A 23,760-nucleotide genomic window follows, 5' to 3' on the forward strand; every position below is an offset into this window, starting at 1 on the left:
AATGGTACTGTCTGGGGAAAGTTGGGGCTGGGGGAGTACGGGGCAATAGAAAAACACAGCATTAGATAAACTAGTGGAAGCCTCGCCTCTCCCTCCAGAAAACACGGCTGAGCTCTGAAGACAGTGCATTGCTATTCATTACTGCCAGCAAGCCCTAGAGAACAACGGGGTAATCAGCCCAAGAGCAAAGAACTGCACTACAATCCAACACAGCCCCTTCCCAGGAACAGTGTGCTAGTCCTTTGTGTGATGTTCAGACTCACCCTGACTCCTTGGCATCTCTGGATTACTGATCCCATAATGGGCAGCTTTCTTAATGCTTCAGGAGCCCTGTAAAGGGCTTTGGCCCGTTCACATCTTTGCTCCATTCTGAGCTCCTGGGCCCACCATGGCACTGGCCTTGCTGATTCCTGTTCTCTACTCCCCACCTGGGGGGATCACAGCAACCCAAAGAAATGGCCACTCCTAGTAATTTCTGCTGCTTCAGGTTTTTTTTTTCTGAGTTTACACAGGCTTTCTGTATTAAAGACTAACTGATGATTCAATACCCATCTTTGTGGCTGTAAGGAACTTACTGCATAAGTCTATGAAGCAACACTGGATCTACATCTCTTGAGGCTTTTAGGAAAAAAAAAGATTATTTCAGGATAGCTCAAGTCAGAGATTACCAACAAACCTTTCAGAGGCCGCTTCCTTTCATTCTTTTGTGTAGATTCAATGGTCATTTCTCAGAGCTTGAAGAGATGGATCATTTGCTTAATGCAGATCTCTCCACCAGGCCAGCCAAGGTGCCAACAGCCTCCATTAACTATTTCTTCGAAGCTAAGTCATTTTGACTTAAAGTCATTTTGAACCATGACTCTGTCTGTCTCCTCTGGAGTTAGCTTTCCTCAAACAGAGGGTGGTTCTTCTCTGTGGGCTCACCTTTTTCTGCAATAATACTCAGACAGTGGTAACTTCCTGTCACCTATTTTTCATGGTTTTCTCAATTTCTCTCCTGTGAAGAGCTTCCTTGCTCTCCTTATTTTCAAGTGTGGAGTGTGTGTGTGTGTGTGTGTGTGCATGCACACACGCATTTTATGTAATTCCTGTGGATTTGGGGTTTGAGAGAAAAGATAGAGCCCACCCTATTTAAACTAGAAGTTGTCCTCTAACCTCTATATATAGTATTTCATTACTGTACAGTTTGATTTTCTTTAAAAGTGTCCCTTATATTAAGCCCAAATTCAATTTCCACTAAACCCTACTCATTGGCCCCAAGTCTATCCTTTGTATCTATAATGAATACAGTACATCTAACTTGAAGATAACTTTCATGTTCTCCCTACTAGTTCTCTTCTCCAGCCAAAAATACTCAACTGCTTTCAAAAATTCACAACCAGCCACATAGCTCCTTCACCATTTTAGTTGCTGACTACCTCCTGACCCAGTTTTTATATGTGAATTTGTTCAATGTGCCTTTTAAAGTCGGCCTCCAGAACTGAACAGGTATGGGCAGTCTGATCTTTACAGAGTCTGATAGGACTATTATCTCCCTGATTCTGGATATTCCATTTCTAAAAGCACAATTCAACATCCCCACATCATTCTCTAGACACATACCAAGCTACTACTAGTACAACCCTTTCTTACTTTGTTCTATGCGTCCAATTCTCTCGCTCCCCTGTTCTGTACCTATGCATTAGTTCAGGGGAATTCAGTATTAGCTTCCCTGTTAGATTTCATGTTATGTTCAGGCAAGGGCTAGAGTCAAGATCAGGGACAAGCACCTTATACCACTAAGTAGTTCTCCTCCCCAACCCTCCACTACTTATGAACATTTAGGGAGAAGGGAACTCCATTCCAGGAACATTACTCATCTACTTTCACTGCCTCTGTAGAAATGCTGAATAGAACCATCAACTTGGAAAATCTATTGTCTGTGAGTCTCTGCTCCCTTTAAACATTTTTCCTGTTGACCGAGTGTCCTTTATCTATGGAGCACCGCTCCCTGCACTACTGAGAAGTCAAAACCTACATTCAACTTACTGCACAAACTCAATTATGTTTTCGACAAAATAATTAGGCTTCTCTCTCTATTCAAACACAATGCCGCATCCCTCTGAAGAGAGTAGAGTGCCAAAGAGAAATCCTTGTAAAAGAAACTTCTGTGCTGCCTTTTATGAACTTGCATAGGTCTTGTCAGTTTCCCCAGCCCACTCCCCGCTCCTGCTGAGAGCACAGGCAGGCAGGGGGCTAGGATGCCACCCCAAGCATTGCCCTCTTTGACGGTAATGCCCGCAGGACCAACCTCCATGCACAGTGACAACAAAGATGTCCCTTCCCTGCTGCCTTCAACAAAATCCTGAAATCAAATTTGGAGAGTATATTATGTTCTTTTAAGTTTTAACAAAGACAGGAAGAAAGTAAAATTAAATATAACTCTCAGGTCACCTCCCCTAAAAAGACAGAACTACTTGTCCTGGAATGTCTCCCTGCTGCTCCACGTTTAAACTTTGTCTTTTACTCCAGAAAATTTTCAAAAGGTCAAACGCAAGTTGGGTACTCAAAGACAAAGCAAAATAAGCATCCAATGAATTCAATGAGCTATTCTACCTAATTAAGGACTTTCCTGTACTTTTCTCAGGTAGTTTTTCTTAAGGTCATTCTCTGCATAATTTCCACAACTTTCCATTTCCTCTTAACTGAGAAATGTGTTATTTCAAAAAGAACCTTATGGGTGTAATATCAAAGATTTTCCTTACACCGCTTCAAGGGAGGGGAGAACTTTTACCACTGCCTTTTAATTGTTCCCCCCTGTAAGGACTGTGCTTAAATAGCCCATTACAGTATTTATTATATGTGGGAAGGGCACAGGATGAATGATTGTTTCCACATTGCAACGAGTCAATCATCCACCTAAAAGTTAACAAGAGAAACTAAATCAGTTTTAAACAAGTGAATCGTGTTAAAAGAGTCAAAATGATGTTTCACTTGCAAGCTACGGGCGTGTTGATCCCATCCTACACTTTGGAAACAGGGAAGCCAATGCTGTGAAATGATAATGAGGGCTCTTGATTTCATTACTTACTAAACATCTTAGTACAAATGTTAATTTTGGCTCTCCAACCTGAAACATAATACAAGATTACTTGGACTGTTCATTTTCTTTCTTTTGTGCAATGGGAAAAAAATTAAATGCTTGGGCATGAAAATCATTCTTATTATTAAAAAATGGAAGAAAAGGGGAAAATCTAGTAAACGCCTTAAATAAAAATGATTACTATGCAGACATAAGCCTTATTAACTGTTCCCTGGCATCACGGTTATTTATGTAAAAGTCTTTATTGACTGCATAAATCCACCATTTCATTATTATTTGCTGCCAATACAATGAACATTATAAACAAGAAAATAAGGAATTCATTTCAGAATTGTAACTAATGAGACACCAAAGTTGATTTAAAACACTCCTGGCATCGCTAAGCTGGTGTAAAATGCCAAGTTTAGAGCTGAAAGGAAACCCAGTGCAGCGCTCTGGATCCCCAGTCTGAGCTGTGCTGGTTTTCCACTCATGTGCTGTACGCAGTAAAAAAGATAAGCCTGAGACTCAGAAGCCTCCGGGGATGGACACAAATTACAGCAGTTATACCAAAAGCATAAGGTGGGAAGAACTGAGAAGCAGATGGAAGAAAATGAAACTTGCTTAAAGTAAATTTTCAAGCAATTAAGAAGAAGTTATCTAGGAAATGTCCGTACAACTATTTTTATGTGCTCTACTTGTTAAACTGGCCTGGGAACTGGAGCGCTTGCACAATTTAGAGACTTATTAAAACACTCCTAGAGAATGAACACACACACATGAACACATACGCGAATGCCCCCACCTGTCACATGGAATTTTTTGGTCCATTTCCACTTACCTAAATTCCATTGCCAGAGATTTTCTAAAATAGGAGACAGTGTTACATCAAGGTGAAATAACTGAAACTAGGTATAGGACCTCTTTGAATCTTCGTCCCCGGAACACAACACTAAAGATTTAATTCCGCAGAGAGACCACCATACCACTGTATCAAGTGGTATCAGATGTTCAGAATTTCAGTCTCTATTCCAGCAGTCTTTTCCTGATACTCAAATATATGGTGATAAATGTCTCCTTAATCTGCACAACAGTTTTCAATTGCCCTCATGGGAGACCACCTTGAAGGAGCGAGGAAAAGGTTTAGTCATGGTTTCTATTTTTCTATTTGAATCAATACACTCTAGTTAAATGGACAATTAATAGGTCACTTCCAAAATAGTAGTGTATCTGTCCTGGTTAATAAACAATCCCCACAGTTGATAATGGGCTCTATGTATTCAGCAAGTCCTGTATACACTCAGCTCATCCACTAAATCCCCTTTCAGGTGGACAGGGTTATGTGGGAAGATGAGCTAGAATGAGTCTATAAAAGTCAGTTTCATTCACTGCTTTATTTTTCAGTCAAGTGCTTTAAATGCTGTCCAGAAATTCCCTTGGAGTGCGAGACAGGAGAAAAGACTGGCACACAGAGCCCTGCTTTATGACCATACAAAAGGGCAACTGACCCTTGCCCAAGCCTTTTCCATGTGAAATGGTTCCTAAAGTTCATCTGTGCAGTGAAAAATCACGGTGAGGTCGCGTGTGGATGAGTCAAGTGAAAGCCGCGATTGGTCACGGCTCTGTCACCCATTGTGGCTGGGTCCCAGCCATGTAAAGGGCTCTGTGGGAAAGTACCAGCCCCCTCAAGAGGTGCTCAGAAGCTCGCAGCTCATTAAACGGCCAGCATTTGCTGCCTCGCTTGTCAGGAATCATTCTGTCGAGCAGCCGCCCTCCTGAAACCTCCGTAAAACACAGAGGCAGCCGGGCTCTGAATCCCACCAGGATGAGCTCTGGCTTGAGCCTGCCTCAACTCTTACTTCACTTTCCACCTGACAGAGTTGTTAACCTGAATAAATATTCTCTCTTGGGCAGCTGACAGGGGTGCACTCCTGCCCGCTTTATCACCAACTCGAATTCTCTGCCTACAGATTCCTACCTGATTTAGGAGTCTCAAGACCAAGCTGAACTTGCCTGACTTCCAGGGAGACATTTTTCCTGTGCATGTGTGAGCGTGTACACTCTGTAAGTTTTTGAAAACTGTCATTCTCATTCCATCACTGGACTCGATTAAAACTGTGTTATGTTTGAAGAAAAGTTCCCATGCAAATATTTTCTCTGATGCTGCTTGGTTTTCCTCAAGATCCCAAGGAGAGGGATTTATTTATTGTTACCACCTTAACAATTTTAAATTATTTTCTGCGGACACCAAGTGACTTTCTGTGTCACATTTTAAGCTAAATGGAAATTTCACACAGCACAACTTCTTAGCCTTCCCTTTTTCTTCTTTAAGTGGGTATTGCTACACATCTCAGAAAGAGCCAAACGGGTCCCTCTGAAATCTCTTATATCAGATGGAAAACAAGTCGCCTTCCTTGGTGTGTCAGTCCTGGGTTTCAATGTCATTAGTAACTGCTCACAATTGCTCAGTGTGCTGAGGTCTGATAAATCTCTGGAAACCTCCTGAATAGGAATCGCTGTGATTTTCAGCGAGGAATTAGCTCCTTGCCATTGCATTACCAATTAGTTTTCCAGAGCACATTAAACCCTGCTGCTTTGGTTTACAGAACAACTGAGGCATTGCTGATGGAGCATAAAAACTTACTTGGAAAAGCAGTGGGGGATGCAGGGCGCCGACAGGACCCACCGCAGCACGCGGAGTAGAATGGCGGGGCACTCAGGAAAAAGGGTTTGGAAGGCGCTGCAGAGAAAGCATGGATCTCATTGATTAGCCATTTCTTTTAGACAATGTCCAAAATTCCAGTTTCCCAAAAGTCACAGAGCAAAAGCCTTTCATGTTCTGAGACTTCACTTAGTTATTACATTTACAAAATTAAAGTCATTTTAAAACAGCCTCTATCTGTCAAAGAGCTTGCCAAATAATTTAATCAAGATTTGGACGATGTGGCAAAAAGACTCAAATGATCAAAGCCAAAGGTAATATAGTTCATTTTCTGTGCAGCCATAATTATAAGTAGTATGTATCACAAATCAAATATTCCTCTATTTAAAATATTGTAGAGCAACATTATTCAAGAGAACTGTCTGTGGGGATGGAAATGCCCTCCATCTGCACTGTCCAGCATAGTATCTATCTACTTGCCACATTCAGCTATGAACCACTTGAAATGTAGCTAGTAATTCTGAGTAACTGAATTCTTCATTTATATTAATTTAGGTTTAAATAGACTCATATGGCTAGGGGCTAATATAGTGAATAGCACAGCTTTAGACATAAAACTTGCCAAGAAACAACTTGAATGTTAAGTGCTTAAGTGTAATTTTTAAAACAGATTATATTACCCTACTGTTTACTTTCAGAAGGTTCTATATATAGTTGAATTCCAAAGTTTATAATAGTAAATTTACTGAGCAATTCCCTAACAAAATGCAGTTTCTCTGATCACTTTTACACATTTGAAAGTATTTCAAAAGAGTAATAACATTTCATCACAAGAGAAATCTAGTTAACCTGAAAGCATTGATGTTTATAGTATAGGGATTTACCATATAATTCTGTTCTGCTCGTTTTATTAAAGTATGCTGTTCCTAATATTTTCAATACATATACATGGGCTGGTTATCATACTCTTGTAAGAAATTTTAAACTCTGTTCCTCAGTAGATGAAAAATACCTATAAAGGATGTCATAAAACATTAATAGCTCTTTTTAAAACTGATTTTTAAGAGAGAGGAAGGGAGAAACATCAATTTGTTGTTTCACTGAGTCATGCATTTATCGGTTGATTCTTGTTTGTGCTCTGACTGGGGATCAAACTCACAACCTTGGCATATGAGGACGACAATCTAACCAACTGAGCAACCTGAACAGGGCCTTAATATCTCTTTTGTTCTGAGCACTTACTTTACCCCAGCCTTTGGGTAAATACCTTAAATATACCATATCCTTTAGTATGATGAGATTTAATACACTATAAATTTGGGTGAAATTTCCTGAAGGCAGACAATTTGCTTCTACCTGGGCACACCCAGAAGAAAACCTAGTACACCCTAGTCAGTTAATATCCAGTAAATGAATAAATGGTCTGAAAATCTAAGAAATAGGAGACTTCTGATCTCCATCGGTAAAGGGGGAGGGCCAGGAATTAACCCCTTCCCTGGTGCCCTGACACACAGGGAAGGACAGTATCTTCGGTAATAAATGCACAGAGAGCTAAAACATGAGCTCAAAATAAATGTTTTAATTACTCTCCCTTCACATCCAATGGCAACTCTTTTCTTAGTTATATATCATCAAAATTATTTTGATACATGTGCATACCTTTTTTTAAGAACACAGTAATTTCAGACTTCTATCTTAATCATTGGATGAGCATGTGTTTATTTTCACCAATGCCATTTTGATATCAGAAAAATCTATTGCCCAACAAGAATTCTATACTCTCAGGTTCTGTAATGCCTTCAAATAGCAAGCTAATTATAAATACAGGTTTTTTAAATAATATAATGGAAAGCAGTCAATATTCATGTTTTTATTTTTAATATCTGGGTTTTCAAATAAGAAAATGCTTGTCATTTTTCATTCCCGGTTGGCACATATTTATTATTCATTTTTATTATATATTATTATTTTATTTTTAATTGAATTTTTTACAGTCCATCATCCTGACAGCTTTTTTCTCCCTGTATCTTTCTTTTTATTATTATTCTTGTTTATTCTATTACAGTTATCCAAAAGTGTCCCCCTCTGCCTTCCTACACCTAGCCCACCCCTCTCTCCCACAGTCGATCGCTTCTCCGTTGTCCATGTGCATGGGTCATTCATACGTGCTCTTTGGCTAGTCTCTTCCCCTTCTTTTCACCAAGCCCCCGCCTCCGTCCCCTCTGGCAGCTGTCACTCTGTACCATGTTTCCATGTCTCTGGTTCTGTTTTAGTGGTTAGTTACTTTATTCATTAGATTCCTCTTATAAATGAGATCACATGGTATTTGTCCTTCACTGACTGGCTTACTTCACTGAGCATAATAGTCTCCAGTTCCAACCATGCTGTCGCAAAAGGGTAAGAATTCTTTCTTTTTGCTGTGTAGTATTCCATTGTGTAAATGTACCATAGTTTTGAAAAATACAACCAAAGTATAAAAAACATCTATTTTGGTGTGTAAAAAGTTTAGTAAGTTTTTTTCAAAAATGTCATTATTACCATAAGTTGTTTTAATACTGACTATAAAACCACCATAAAAATAGGTCATTTCATTTAGATTTAATATATTTTGATATGAGAGCACAGCATTATTTGGAAAGAGTTATATCTTCCATTATTTCTGTGAATATATTAAGTATTGAAAAATAAAAATATATTCTATGCATAAAAGTTGCCTCATTATGTTTATTTTCAAGCATTTCTACTAGCTGTTATTTTCATCCTCCAAATTAACACTCTATAGATAATTAAGTTATGGTTATTGTGCTATTTGGCATTTTTTAAATAGAAATAAAAGAAAAAGGGTGAGCAATGTTGCACTTACATACATATAATTAAACATGTGTCATGATAGCTGGAAATGCACACAAAAACATTTCTGCTCAATATAAAGAGTGGAAAGTCAGTACACTCCCAATGCTAAAGAAATGGTGGAGGATATGTGCAAATGGCAAATTTTACTCTTCTGGCCAACACGCTTCTGAGGCTAACCTTACAAGCAAAAAAGAAGAAAAACAGGAAAATAATGGGTAAAAAATGGATGGTTCACTTGAGACAAGCAATCAATTAAATTCATTTGTGATCAATGAGGTTCTGAGATCTGTATCTTAGTGTTAATTATAGTCAAAGAGTTGTAATTGTACAGTTTGTTGTACTGCTGTGTATCGCCCCCTCAATACAGTAGAGCTGTCATCAAAATGACACGCTACGTCCAGTAACAACCCTAGTGGCTAAAGAACAACTTGTGACCCGACCAGGCTTAAAGTCCCGCTGTGCAGAACTTCTTCACCATTTTAAAGCTCCTTTTTAACGTATTTACACAGGAAATTAGTCAATTCCTGATTTCTATACATAAATACACCTTGTTTAAACTGGTTTATGTGGAAATCGCTGTGAAATTCCAATTAAGTGCTCCATTTTTTTACATGCTCCTACTTTGACATAAGTCAATTGCTAATCCAGCTGAGCATGTGATTGCAGGCATGTTGAATGGAATTAGGAAATAACCATTTAGAATAATTCAATGCCTTGAAAAATACGTAATTTAAAGTAGTTGCAAACCACATAGTTTTTAAAGCAATGAGCAAAAAAGGAAACTCAAGTGTGATTTAAAAAAATAACTGACAATTTGACAACCGGGTTAAGGCTTTTGTAAGCCATTAAGACTTACTTTGAAGATACTCTGAAAGGGGCAGAAAGCAAGGCAATTTCATCCTTGATGAAATGCATTTCAAAGCCCATCAATACATTCTAGATGCAGTCACTTTATCAATTATCAGGTTAGGAACAATTCATTGTAGGCCTACTGAACAATACTTATGATAATAATATTTAAGGAGCACCTGTCATATGCCAGGCACTGGACTGGCTATGAATTTAACAAACTCTATCTCACTTATTCATTAACACTCAGCCTAAATGGGCATGCATCTGGAATGTGGTGAGGACTGTTTCTAGCAAGTTTTTTTTTTAAACACAATGGCAACATCAATATTTTGGCATAATATTTCACTGTTGGCCATGAGAGATAATGATTTCATGGACAGAGGCTGCCAGTTACTCGGTAAGAGCTGGAGCCCAGAAAATGGACACATCCCCCACACTTTCCATAAGAGAAAAACAGATGGTTTTCCCTATGAAAAAAAAACGCACGTCGTCAGTTTCTACAGCACAATGTTAGGTTTTCTTAGTACAACACTTCAGGATACTCTAAATTTTGTATCCTGCCAACAAATCGAACTTCCAGTTTCTGTGGGAATCTTACAAGTTACAAACAAATGACTTCAAAATTTTGGAGCTAAACTGAACCTAAATGACTAAAATCACTTATTCACAGAAAATTTCATGAACTTTTCACTTCTTAGTCAGATGCACCTTCCTGAAAACAAAGAATCAAAACTTCTAACAATTATTTTGAAGGTTTAATTACGATGGGAACTTAGAGCCAGGGTAATGATGAACTGGCTTAATTTTTCTTACCTTAACCAACTAGATGGTTCTGTGATCTAGGTAACCCACAGCCAAGGACCAGACTAGATGCAGAGGAATTATTTTCAAAATCCTGCCTAGAAAGCCAGCAATAAATTTTTTAATTGTTTTTGTTATTTTCATTGTTCTTTACTGATGGAGAAGAACAATGGGTATCTAAGTGGGGTGAAATCCCATTCTTTTTATTGTCAATGCAAACTGCAGTACTAACTGACTTGAGCTGACATTTCAAAGAAAGACTACTAACGACCACTAATAAAACCTTCAAATAAATTTCAGGAGCAAACTGCAATGCTCCACCATTTGCACAGACATTTGAAGAAGGATGATGAGAAATGAGCAAAGGTACCAAGAAATCTTACTAAGGTAACCAAAGGGTCAAAAGTACTTCTGGGAAAGAATAACAGGGAATTCAATAATTTCAAAAGTATGGTTTTAATGACCTCCTTCAAGTACCAGGTACATGGGCACTGAGAATAAGGAAATCTAAACTTCTGACCTGAAAATAATACATAATTGAACAGACTATCTGGAATAAAATGGACCCCAAAGTGAGACTGATGAATGGCAACTATCTGTCTTCAGTAATAAGGCCTAACAAATACCAGTTATCCAATGGTGTGTTATTTATTTTACCACATAACTTGCAAATAATTAATTTATGTGATTTACCTGCAAACTTGCCTTCAATCGAAAGGAAAAGCAAGTTAATTAAATCCATCCTTTACCTTTAACAGAAAACAGCTTTTTTTTACCTCAAATATTTAGAGAAAGAAAAACAAAGGTCTGAATATTCTGGTACATGAGAAGTTAAATCACACGCAGTGTCTACTTGCTTGATTCTGTCTTCTAATTCCGTTCAAATAAAATCTGCTGCACACCTATCAAGTCTCACATAATTCGCTACATGTTGGAACCAAAAAGATGAAAAAGGATAGTTTCCCTCCCTGTAAGAATCTCTATTTTTTAATGTTCTTTAACTTGTAGAGTTTAAATCTGCTGGTCAAAGAAATAAAATTTACATTTCTCCATACTCCAAATTTAATGTTGTTCTGTCAGATATGAGGCATTCCCCAAGAAGGAGATGATATCTAAAAATTTCTTACTGTGTTTTCCTAACTAGTAGTTCTCAACCCTAACACATATTAGAGTTACCTGGAGTACTTTTCAAAGATGCAGAAGACCATGCCCCACACCAAATGGATTACATCCTGCTGGCCAGGGGTGGGCCCCCTAGCACAGGACTGTGTCCAAAGCTGCACAAGTGATTATAATGTATAGTAAGGACAAGACCACTGGAAAGAACACGGAGCAGTGCCTTCGAGTCTACCACTACTATAAAATTTTAGATCAACTCTAAAAAAACAAAAAAGGCGACATATATAAAGCAGCAGCATGAACCTCACTTCCACTGAAATACAGACTTTTTTTTAAAAAAGAATATTGTTAGAAAAGCTTTAATCATGAAAAACATCTTAATCTGGACCTTGACTTTGAAGGTATTTGGAATGGCAAAAAAATGTAAAGGAGAGACTTTATTAAAAGGGGAAACGTTACTCAAAGGAAAATAAAATATGCAAGGGTCTAGGAAGCATATCATCCACTAAAGCAAAACTCCAATGTTCTCACTATGAGCAAGAGGAAGGAGGTCAAGGGTGGTGGTGACACAGGGGGCAGGTTAAGGAGACCACCCGACTGCGGGGACAAGGCCAAAGGAGTGAACGTGAAGCAATGTGTTTGGAGGAGCTAAATGCGGCTGTTGGAATTCGGGTCTTAAAGGACAAACTAAATATTTTTATTTGATCTGATAGACGTCAGAGAGGATAACTAAGGTTTTTGTGCCTCGCTTGGTGATATGACGAAAGCAGTATTTTGGAAAACTTCACCTGACAGTGGTGAATGACAGGTGGTAGAATAAGGAGGGGCTAAATGGAAGGCCCCCACTGCCATAACAGTACGCTGTAGCAATGGATGATGATAAATGATTGCTTTATTTGGACGCTCCCACTACCATCTTCTCCCATCCCTTACAACACCAACAGGTGAGTTGGGTCTGGCTTCCCCTCAACCAGTGGAGTCCTCTTTCACTGCAATAGTCAAAGGCGGTCATTCTTCTACTGCCTCTCCCTTCAAGGTGTCTCTTTTAGACAGCTCTGAAAAAAATGAGCCAAATTTTAGGAAATCCCTGGCTCTTTTTATTACAAAGTTGATGTCACATAAGAGATGACCATAGCAGACTAGTATCCGTAGCTCTCAAAATTCTAAAAGCCTTAATGAAGGCTTTGAGCTCCAGTTATCCCACTCCCTATGATTAATTCCTGAACTGGTCTACTCCAGCAGGAGACAGACCCAGCCAGAACTGTATCTGACGGTGGTTATCCTGATTTCTCCCTATAGCAGATTTTAAAGGGCTGCAAATTATTTGGCACTCCTCCCACTGAGAGGTGGGGTCTATTTCTCATTCACTTATTTTTGGGGTGGTCTCGCTGCCTGGCTTGACCAAGGAATATAAAGGAAGTGACATTCAAGAACTTTCAAGCCTCAGTCATAAGAAGCCTTGAGTTACAGCCTGTGTTTCTTGCAGTGTTTGCTCTTACAAATCTCCCCTTCAGAACCCAGGCACCATGCAGCTAGAAGCTCAAAACACTTGCAAAGTCCAAGTGTGGACTCTGGGCAGCCAGTCGACAGCCAGCATCCCTGTGAGCCAGTCAGCCTGGACATCCAGCCCAGATGAGCCTTCAGATGACTGCGGCCCCAGCTGACATGTAGCTACAATGAGATTCAAAGGGAGAACCAATTGAGCCCAAGCCCCTCAAAATGAGGGAAAATGAGAAATTCTTCCTTTAAGCCTCTAAGTCTGGAGACAGTTTCTTACACAACAATACTTCTTGTACCTACATTTTCCTTATGGTGAAATGATGGAGAGGAGTCTTTCACATCTTTTTGTATATGTTATCAATGGGTTTTTGAGGTATCTGAAAGTCAAATGTCAACCCTAACATTGGTTCTCATTTTAAAATGAAGAAACAGAGGTTCAAGTGGACTACGTACATGAATTGCTTAGGAGTATATAATCAGTAATATAAAGACCTTAGACGTGAACCCAGGCCATAAAAATTATAGAAGTGCTGCTAAAATCAGTTTAGAAAATATACAGTATTTTGATAATTACTTAATTGAATATTTATGCTTTGGAGAAAATACTGGGTAAGTTTTACCATAAAGGGTCAGATAGTAAATACATTAGACTTCACAGGGCATGCAGGTTTTTTTGCAACTATAGAAATTATGTAAGCAAATAGGAGAAGATTGTTCCTGCTTTGAAGAATCAGGCTACCGTTTGGTTTCACAACCAATATAACTACAGAATTGGTTCAACAGACCTCCACTCAATCCAGCCCTAGGTTAGTCTATCAAAACCTGGCCAGCAGTCATGATTTTTATTCTCCTTAAATGGACATATATCTTATCAAAGAATAGCTTCCTAACTCCTTCACACATTTGTATTTTAAAAGTGTCAGAGATTTAAAATGTTAGAGAACAAGACATTTTGAATCTTCTCAAGAGCACTGGTAGAAATGTGTACGGTCCATATTCTGTTTCTGATGGTCTCCTGGAACTGATGACGTTAACACTGCTATGACCTGGTATCTGCACAGGTGGAAGAAAAGTGAAAAACCTAGTTCCGCTTTGGAATACTTATAAACCAAAAGGCAATTAAATATTCAGCAATTTATAGAGAAAGAATATTTGTTTTCTTTCCTTTTCCTGGATGCTTTGGTTCTGAAACCAAAGTCTAAAAACTCACAGAGGCTTTTTGATCCTTGACTTCAGAGAGAATTTTAATCCTATAAGTTTACTGTTCATATAACTTACAAAAAATATGCCTCCGAAATATTCCCAGCTAGCAGCCGGTTGACAAAATGAATAATGCTATTAAGTGTAAAATCAGTACGGTAACTCTATGTGAAGTGACGACTCGCTCAGCATTGCCAAACCAAGTATTGACTGGAGGCTAAAAAGAATGAACAGGAGAGATTTTATTAAAAGTGGAAACATTAACTGAGAGTAAAATAAGATATTTTGGAATAAAATATGCAAGGGTCTGGTAAGCATATTATACATTAAGGCAAAATCCAATGTTTTATTATGATACTATAAAATAGAAGCATGATCTAATGAAGTCTTAAATAGGGATTCTAACAAGCATTCCTAGATAAAAATCATATTATTTCTTTTTACTGTTTGCCTTTTTATTCCTGATAAACTCCAGGTGTATTTGAATAAAAACTTGAAATTGTGTTACTGATTTAAAAATTGTGCACCTTCACTACCAAAAAAATCACTGTAATTAAGAAAGAAGTTTAGAGTCTCTGTTAACCCAAGATTAAGTGGACAAATACTGTATTAAGAGCTACTAATCAAATCCTTTTAAAAGACATAATGAGATGTACTCTAAAATCATGGCCAAGATCAACAGCAGAAACAGGGTGGCGGAAAGCAGGTCGAGTGAGGAGTTAATGAAGCATTTACACACCTCTCACCCTAAGATAAGGATACATTTGTTTAAACATTTTAAAGATAACATCTCACCTCCATAAGAACTTTCATAGCAAAGATCTCCCAGTATTTTATGAACACATCTGTTACCGATATTGCTCCCTTACCTTTAAGTTGCTACCATTCCTATCATTGTTCACCTGCAAACCTAACCATCAAACACCTTCCTAAAGCAAAAAGAGACCTTTTTCTGGTGGGCATGAGGACAGAAGAAGGTAGCACACTCAAAGAGGATACAACGGAGTCTAATGCACAACTCTGCTTCCAACATCTGACTATACATGTATTTATGGCAAACAAATGTAGATAAATCACTGTTACAATCCTTTTAAATTGCCCACAACATGTGGCACCCTTTGGCCTCCTACATGTCACCTTGTACTCTCTGAATCCTAAGTTTAGTTCTGCATAAATCCATATGCAATTTTCTGGGCATTGAAACCACTGTGCCTCTTAAAATAACCCTGCCCTGGCTTGTGTGGCTCAGTGGAGTGAGCACCAGCCTGCAAACCAAAAGGTCACCAGTTCAATTCCCATTCAGGGCACATGCCTGCATTGTGGGCCAGGCCCCCAGGAGGGGGCATGCAAGAGGCAACCACACATTGATGCTTCTCTCCCTCTCTTTCTCCCTCCCTTCCCCCTCTCTAAAAATAAATAAAATCTTTAAAAATATAACCCTCAAATTCTTAAAGTGCATATTAATTAAGGGGAAAGTTCTGAAATGTTCCTACTTGCCTGCTGGATTTACTCCTGTTTTATTATTAAACCTCAATAGCTTCAATACATGTTAGCAAACTAAGATTCCTTGTTGTTAAGATGTAGCAGAGAAGCATATATTAGGGTTTGAGAGAGGGCTGGGTGCTAAAGTCAGAGCCACACTAAACGCACATAAACTACCCCGTTGTAGTGACAACTCAGACATTGTTTTGTAAGGGCTGTGGCTCACTCACTCAGTACTGGAAGTAAAGGCTCAATTAGCCCTACTGATTCTCTTCACTGTAAGAACTTCTCCTCAAACCTGATGGAGTCTATTAACTTGGAGACCATACAACAGTTTGTTCAGAGCTGATTCTTCATAAACCATGCAAAAGTTATTCATGTGTTCACCGAACTCCAAATGTATGTTAAGCAGATTACAAAAATATTCGGCTGTAAGAAAGAACATGGTTTAATATTATCTACAAATTCCAACAACAACAAAAAAATGGTTAGGGGGATGGCCCAAGCAAGGAATCACTCAGACAGGTCCCATAGTTATTTGGATTCCCCATTCTTTTTGCCCTGGGTCAGCATCATCAACATTCAAGATGCTGCGATTTTAATTTGCCAAAACAAATCTACAGCACAATGTTATCAAAAAATAAGTGATACACTCTAGCTTAATAAATCAGATCACAAAGTTTTCACTTGAACTGAAATCCCCACTTGGAGCCCAGACCCATTTTCTCCCTCCCCGGAGTGCCTAATATGTAAGAGAAGCTATTTTATTTCACACTTTCAGTATATCTCTATAAAAGTGCAAATGAACTACCAGTTGGAGCACAAAACATAAGTTTAGGGCAGAACCAAGGGTTAACAAGTAAATTGCAACTGAGACTGGGGATGGACAAGGAAACTAGAGTGTACATTAAATATTAATGGTGAGAAACAATCCCAACCGGGTGCCAGAAAAAATATTGAAAAGTTCATTCGCTTTTTTCCATATGATGGCTTTAGTAGTGCTTAGATGTCTTTAGCTTTATTCAAAACAATTCTGTTAGTTTGTAGTGTGATAGCTGTCATGTCAACATGCATTTAAAAAAGAAATAAAAATCGGTGAATTTTTGTGTAGTCATTTTAATATTGAAGATGGAAGAAAACAACATTTTTGGCATATTATGCTTTATTATTTAAAGAAAGGTAAAAAAATGAAACACACAAAAAGATTTGTATAGTATACGGAAAAGGTGCTGTGACTGATCAAATGTGTCCAAAGTGATTTACAAAGTTTCCTGGTACTACTGATATTTTGATTGACTAATTCTTTGCTACGGGCTGTCTTATGCACTGGAAGATGTTTAGCAGCACCCCTGGCCTCTACCTCCTAAAAACCAATAGTGGGAAAGAGGCGACATACTCAAATATCCAAATCAATAAAGTTATTGGTGAAAATTAAAAAGGTGTCTTTTATATTATGGAGAAAATTAAAAGGACTTTTTGGCCAACCCAGACTACAGACCTGTTTGCATTTCTGTACTACAGTACAATTTACTTGACAAAATCACCTTAAAACTAAAACAACAAAGCATCCCTGGCTGGGTGGCTTGGTTGGAGTGTTACCCTGTACACCCAAAGATTGTTGGTTCAATTCCCAGTCATGGCACATACCTAGGTTGCAGGTTGAATCCCAGGTAGGGGTATGTGCAGGAGGCAACTTGTGCCATGTCTCTCTCTCACATTGTCTCTCTGTCTCTCTCTCACACACACACACACACTCTCTCTCTCTCTCTCTCTCACACACACACACACACACACACAGTCTCTCTCTCTCTCACTGGCTCTCTCCCTTCTTCTCTTAACATATGCTCAAGTGAAGACTAAAAAATAAATATCTAAATAAAGAATAGGTCAATTTACCTATCCAGAATAAACATTTGTTTTTTAATCTTTTTATATGCAGCATAAGGAGTAGATTTAATATTCAATAAAACATATTCAGAAAATTATCTTTATGTCAAACATTTCCTAAAATGCTTAAAATAACAAATGTTATTAAAAAGCAAGGCTATTTATTTTACTTCTTTTGAAAATAACTGGTGCCATAACCAAAATAAATTTTAAACTTTAACATTTAAAGACCATTTTTCACATACAAAAACATAAATATTTTAATCTAGCACATGAATTGCCAAATAATGGCATTAATAAACTTATAGGGAAAGGCTTCTGATCATTAGGATTTACATGCAAGCCCTCCTGGTTTCCACTAATAAACTATAACAGATCCAAGATTTCTTCTTTTCAGCTACAACCCCTGGAGGTGAACCTTCTTACTACCTACTGTTGTACTAAACGTGCCCTTCTCAACCCTTGAGGAATGTGCTTTGATTTTGAAAGTAAAGTTTTTAAACTACTTCATATAAACAACTTGGCAACATACAGCTACAGAGTGTTTCTTTTCCTGCGCTAAATGCTTTAGACTTGCCAATTTTCTGGGACAAAGCACTGAGAGCTCTACCTCCGACCACGGCCTGCAAACAAAGTTGTGTTAACTGTGTAACTGTCACCACCTTTCAGACACATAATGAGATAAAGGGAAAAGCCAATTTCCATTTATAGGCTCAGACACGGAATCATATTTGATTTATTATTGTGATACTTGTAATTGGTTACCTGGCTATTCTTCATGAGTTTCTCCGATTCAATGCAAGACTATTCTAAAGAATATGAAGATTTGGGGTCAGTTTTTTTCTTCCACCGTTTCCAGGTGTTTACACTGATACTTCAAACAAAAACAATACTAGGATGCAAAAGAGTCATTGTGGAAAAAATCATTGACCTATTGTGAGGATTAAAGCAGCTAACAATTTTTTAAAATGCTTGGTAAACCATAGAGCAGTACAGAACATGGAATGTGAGCTCCACGGGGGCAGAGAGGGTTACCTGTTTTGTTCACCGGTTATCGTAAAGGCCTAGAATGGAGCCTGGCAATTGGAAGACAGTAAGCATTTGCTGAATGAATGAAATACATGGGATAATTAGTAGTAGGTAACAAAAATAATGAAGCAGAAATGCATCCCCGAGTTAAATGGTGTTCTATTTCACCAAGGCACTTAAAAAGAACGCTGGGGTTTTCTTACTCAACAGTCAGACCTGTGCACTCAAAAAACGAAGGCTGAGAAAAAAGTGGGTCGTCAACAGGCTGAAATGATTGAAAATCGCATTTTGTGTTCCACTCCTTAGTGTCTAAAGGATCAGGACTGGTTATTCCCTGTCTTTTCAGGAAGAAATATTGTTATGGTTCTGAGAACAGTAGCTGTTCCGCCCCCTTTACACTCTCCACAGAACAGGACCACTTTCATCCTCATCTAGTTTCCAGGTGATCGCGGATGCTGCCGGTGCTCATTACAACTTCACAATTCTACACAGCACAAAATAATTCCTGTAACTCCTGGTAAGGCGACCATCTGCCACTTAAATAAAACTGAGCGATGTTCAGAAAACTACATTCTTTGTTAAATTACGAAAAATAAATGAAGGTAAATGCTCATTTTAAGCAGCATACTCCTGCATACAAATTTACAGGGCTTTAATTTTCTTCTTGAGACATTTTTCAAGTTTCAAAAATTAAATGCACTCTCTACAAGAATGGTTTTTTGAAATAAAAGGTTATTTGTCCAAATGAAAATTAACCTAAAGGGACATAAAATCTTCAACGATGACAAGATAAAATATTAGGAAAAATATTCTTAAACTATATTAAAACTTCAAAGGAAACATAAATTCTTCCACTCTTAATTCTTTCAAAAATATTTTTGTATCTTGACACTTTAATCAGCACACAGGAATGAGTATGTTCTTGAAAATTAAAAGAATGGAAACCCTTTTCTCAATAATTGTAATATTCTGAATGAAACAAGTATACAAAAATATTTTTCAGAGTTACTGACATACCTGCATTTGATTAGCATTTGGTTTATTTAAATTTAATCTGTAATATCTACAAAGGTTAAACTTAAGTAATTTTCCATTGTTGAATAGCAAACCATGATCAGAAGCAATATAAGGGCCCTTGAAAAATAACTTCTATGTACATAATGCCAAACCACCAAATGTTACGCAAATCACTACATTTTCTTGAAAATGTTATTTTTAAGAGACAATATTTACTAACTCTTGTCTACCTGAACCTGTTTTATATGTTTCTAATTTTCCTGCCATTTCAAAAGAACAGAGTGACCCCAATTTCCAACGCATATAAACTTTGCCTTAAATGTCCTGTTTGTTCCTCTCCCGGGGCTCAAAAAGGCTCCCAAGAATTTTGGTTTTATACTATGGGAATGGGACCGGTGCTCACATAATTATACATGTTCCATTCTGTTAGCAACAATTTCCAACTGGTAGACCAGGACAAGTTCTGAACATGTTAAATTCTATAAAGCCATTAGCAATAAATTTGATCCAGCAGTTTACTGGGACCATGGAAACTGCTGGAAAAGCGTCTATTAGTCATTCTGGACAAGCCCAAAGGGATTAAAAGAATGAGTTAAGATCGTGTAAGGACGCAGACAAAAAAAATTAATCCAACTGAATGTCAGCTTCGGAGTCTCCAAGAGGCTTTTCCTTCTTACATCGCCAGTTTCAGCAACCCCTCCACACGCTTTAGCTAATATTTGGCTAGATTGTCCGTCCTCTCCCCACTCACACCACTTAGGTTTCATGCGGGAATTAAAATAAACCGAAACTGCCCTTCTTTTGGTAAACTCCCATTTATTGGTGAATTTCCTACTCCAAGTAGCTGTTTCAATTAAGCATCAAGAAAAAGTCGGCCTGATTTCCTTGCGCCTTAGCGATCCAAAGCCAAACTTTGCCCAACTCTCCTTCCAAAAATCTTTACGAGCCTTATTGAAGGGCCCCGACCGTCGCAATACTTTGAATGGCAAATGCCCGCAAAGCGGACCGCGCGAAGGCCCACGAACTTCCCAGCAAGCCGGTGTCGTGCGGCCTCGGGGGAAAAGCAGCTGGAGGGCAGAAATTCTGAATTTGCAAAACCCCGTGAAACCGGTCCAACGAGCCCAGAGACCCAAGGACTGGGGCTGTCCTTTCCCGCTAACAACGAGTTACCTTCAGGGTTTCTCCTAAAAAGCCTGAAAATCCAGGTAGCCCTACCACTTGTTGAAAGAGGGGACAGAAAAGGAAACTGGTAGTTTGGGAAAACGGGGTGCGGGGCGACAATCACAATTAGTGGTGGTTACCCTCCAAAACTCGATTCCAGCCGGAGCGAGTCTTGCGCCGTAGGGTCGGACCGCTCGGTGCAGTGCGCACCGCCGGCGCGCCCAGAACGCAGGACCGGAAGGCCAGGAGGTGCTGTACGCGGCTGGGACTCGGAGAGCTAGCTCACCTGGGGTTGAAGGATGGAAGGCACAGTCTCGGTCGGCCGAAGCCCGGCCGGGCAGCCTTGCGCCGTCCGCCGAGGGGCTGAGCACTTGAAAAGCCCACCGCGTGCCAAAGGGCGCTCCGCCGGGGCTGCCTTGTTCCCCGGCGGGGCACAGCTTCAGGGGGACCGGGCTGGCAGGCAGGGGCCGGACCTGCGCACCTGCGGTGCCGTTGGAGGCGCCGGCAGCGGCGACCGTAGATAGAGCGGCCGGGGGGCCGTGGGGCGGGGGCGGTGGCAGTCCTGGCGGTGGGGCGCCCCCAGCCCGCAGCAAGTTCTCGATCAGGAAACTCTTGCCCAGGTTGCCGAAGCCGGGAGCTGCGGGGAAGTGGAGGAGCGCGGAGGAAGCCACCACGTCCCAGTACGCGCCGGCGTGGGCAGCCACCGCACTGGGGAGCATGATGCGGCGCCCGCGAGCCCGCGCGCCCCAGGGAAGGAGGAGAGGGCACCAAGGACGCCGGTGGACTTGGAACGGTATTATTTATTTGGGTCGGGCCTTTTTTAAAGGAGGGGAGGAGTGAGTGTGGGAGGGGGAAGTTGTGCGTTTTCCTCGCCCTCGTCGGAGGCTCTGGGGGCGCCGGGGTGCGCGTTCCACCCACTCTTTATGCAGATCCGGACCGGAATTTTTTTTTTTTGAGAAAGCTGGAAGGTGTGTCCAGCTCATCCATTCATGTCACCCGGCCCACAAAGTGACAGAGCCGACCAACAATAAGGGCAGCTCCAAGAGTCCAAGCTTGGGCAAGGGGAGGGGCCGTGTAGCCAGGAGGAGGTGGGCGTGGAAGCGACGTGCACCCGGCGCGCTGGGCCCCTCTCGGTGGCCTGGCCCTGGAGACAGCGCTGAAGCCCCGCCAGCCACGAGCGCCCTGCGGTCTGGAAGTCCGCTGTGCTCCACCTGTTGGGTGACTTCCCGCCGTCCAGTATTGGTGCCACTTCAGGAACCCAGGGGCATCCAGGGAAAGTGAAGGGAGTGTTCGGTGTCTGGAAGGGCTGTAGTTATCAAAGTCACGAGTGTTGCTGAGACTATGTGGCGGTACAGATGAAAAGTTGCCTTTAAAGAGCGGGCTGTGTGCACATTAAATGTGGCCCCTATTTTTTAAGGACGCCAACCCTGAGAAAGAAGACACCCACTGAGAAGGGCTCTCGGTGGCTTAACTGGGCTCAAATTAAAAACAAACCAACAGAGAAAACAGAGCCCAGAGGCCAATTTTAAATATGAGACACTCACCAAAACCACACGTTAAGGAAAAGTGAGCCAAAACTGCCTACATGCAATGTGTTCTTGCCACCTGAGCCAGTCCTTACAAAGGAGTTCCTGGAATTGTAGTTCAACCGATAGGACTGAGGCTTACCCTGTCCAATCAGAATTGCACAGCTCTATTCCCATCAACATCTTCACTGACCAAAAGAATGGCTCCATTCCGACCAATCAGGACAACCCTTTTTGGACCAATCAAAATGCAAGAATTTGAAGCCCTCATTTGCTTGAGGATGGACCAATCAGGAAGCAGGGACTGGGGCTGCTGTGTATATAAGTCGGTTCCCCTTGGGCTTCGTGAGTCCATTTTCTTTTTCCACAACAGAATGTGTTTTCCTTGGCTGGAGCCGAAACACTGAAGATGTTTTAGTACACAAGAGTGGAGCTGTCTAGTCAAAGAAGGACCTCACCCCAGGGCTTCCTAATAGCAGTGCTCTTTCACAGCCATGCTGCTTCATAATTGAGCTGTGTAACGCTATGGAACTGTTCCATAGCCTGCTGCTCTCACAGCCATGCTGCATCATAGTTGAGCTGTGTGCACGGAATAAAGTTCCCTTCTTCATAGCACCCCAGACTGGGGAGTCCTGTTGGTGTTGAATCGATGCTAATGAGTATCAGTTAACAAGGATAAAGGAAATGACTTTTTCTTGGAGACCTCTGAAGAAATCTCTCAGCTTCCAGTAACTCATTTCTACTCACTTTATAATAAGATTTGGTTGTGTGTTCTGGATTGGGATGGAGAGGGAGGGGCTTTGATTTCTGAGTTCAGGCAGAGACTCAACAACCGTCACCAAGCCTATGCTCACCCTCATCCCCATCCTGAGCTGTGCCAGTCTGGGGCCTGTCTGGTTAAGTTTCACAGGAGTCAGTTTGAAGGCTAAGGGGAGACTCAGCCTCCTCACTGTGGGGAAGGAAGTAGCTGATGGTTTCAACCATTCAGTGTTTATACCCGTCTTCTAGTGGTTGTAACCTCCTCCACTGGGAGTCAGTCAGTTACTCTCCTCCACGTCGTGTTTCCCCAGCCTTGTCTGAAAATTGGTCTCTGCCCTTGTCTCCTCTCAGGATTTCTTTGTGGCTCCCATTTAAAAGAACCTTGGCAGGGTGGGGAAAGCAGGTCAGTCAATTGGTCAGCTGGCCATGTTACATGGGAAGCCCCATAGTGGTTTTTTTATAAATCGAATTCAAATCCTTTCACCCACTCTGCTCCTCTCACACTTCGTGGTCATTTTCTTACATATTCTTACATAACATTTCTTACCATACCTGCCAGGCCCGAAGACATCTGAGTGTTCCACCCTGTGCTCCAGCCTGGGCTCCAGTTCTGTCACTCAAGTGCTCCCGGGCATGACAGAATGGGTGTTCTGCGTATGTGTGGCAGTTTCACACCTGCCTTCCAGCCCCCTAGGAGCCAGCAGCAGGAACACCTGGGGTGGAGTATGCTTGCATGAAGGACTCCTCCCAGAGAAAGCCTTCCCCAGTACTCTAAATACAAAGTATTATTAAGTACTTGGAAATATAAACATGTCTTCCTCCATTTAAAAAGGTGTTGATTTAAGAAGCAC

General features: G+C 40.4%; 1 protein-coding gene across 1 annotated transcript in view; it reads right to left on the reverse strand.

The window, feature by feature from the left end:
• Nucleotides 1-21,444, reverse strand: part of DBX2 (developing brain homeobox 2) — a 40,863-nt gene extending 19,419 nt beyond the window's left edge. The window contains exons 1-2 of the mRNA XM_037061083.1: nt 20,911-21,444; nt 5,706-5,801 (exon numbers count right to left, since the gene is read on the reverse strand). Coding sequence (XP_036916978.1) covers nt 5,706-5,801; nt 20,911-21,343 — 529 coding nt within the window. The 5' untranslated portion in view covers nt 21,344-21,444. The remainder of the gene's footprint in view (nt 1-5,705; nt 5,802-20,910) is intronic.
• Nucleotides 21,445-23,760: the final 2,316 nt, after the last annotated feature.

Source organism: Sturnira hondurensis, unplaced genomic scaffold (assembly GCF_014824575.4).
Source record: "Sturnira hondurensis isolate 20B ecotype Veracruz unplaced genomic scaffold, ASM1482457v3 Scaffold0013190, whole genome shotgun sequence".
Lineage (NCBI taxonomy): Eukaryota > Metazoa > Chordata > Mammalia > Chiroptera > Phyllostomidae > Sturnira > Sturnira hondurensis.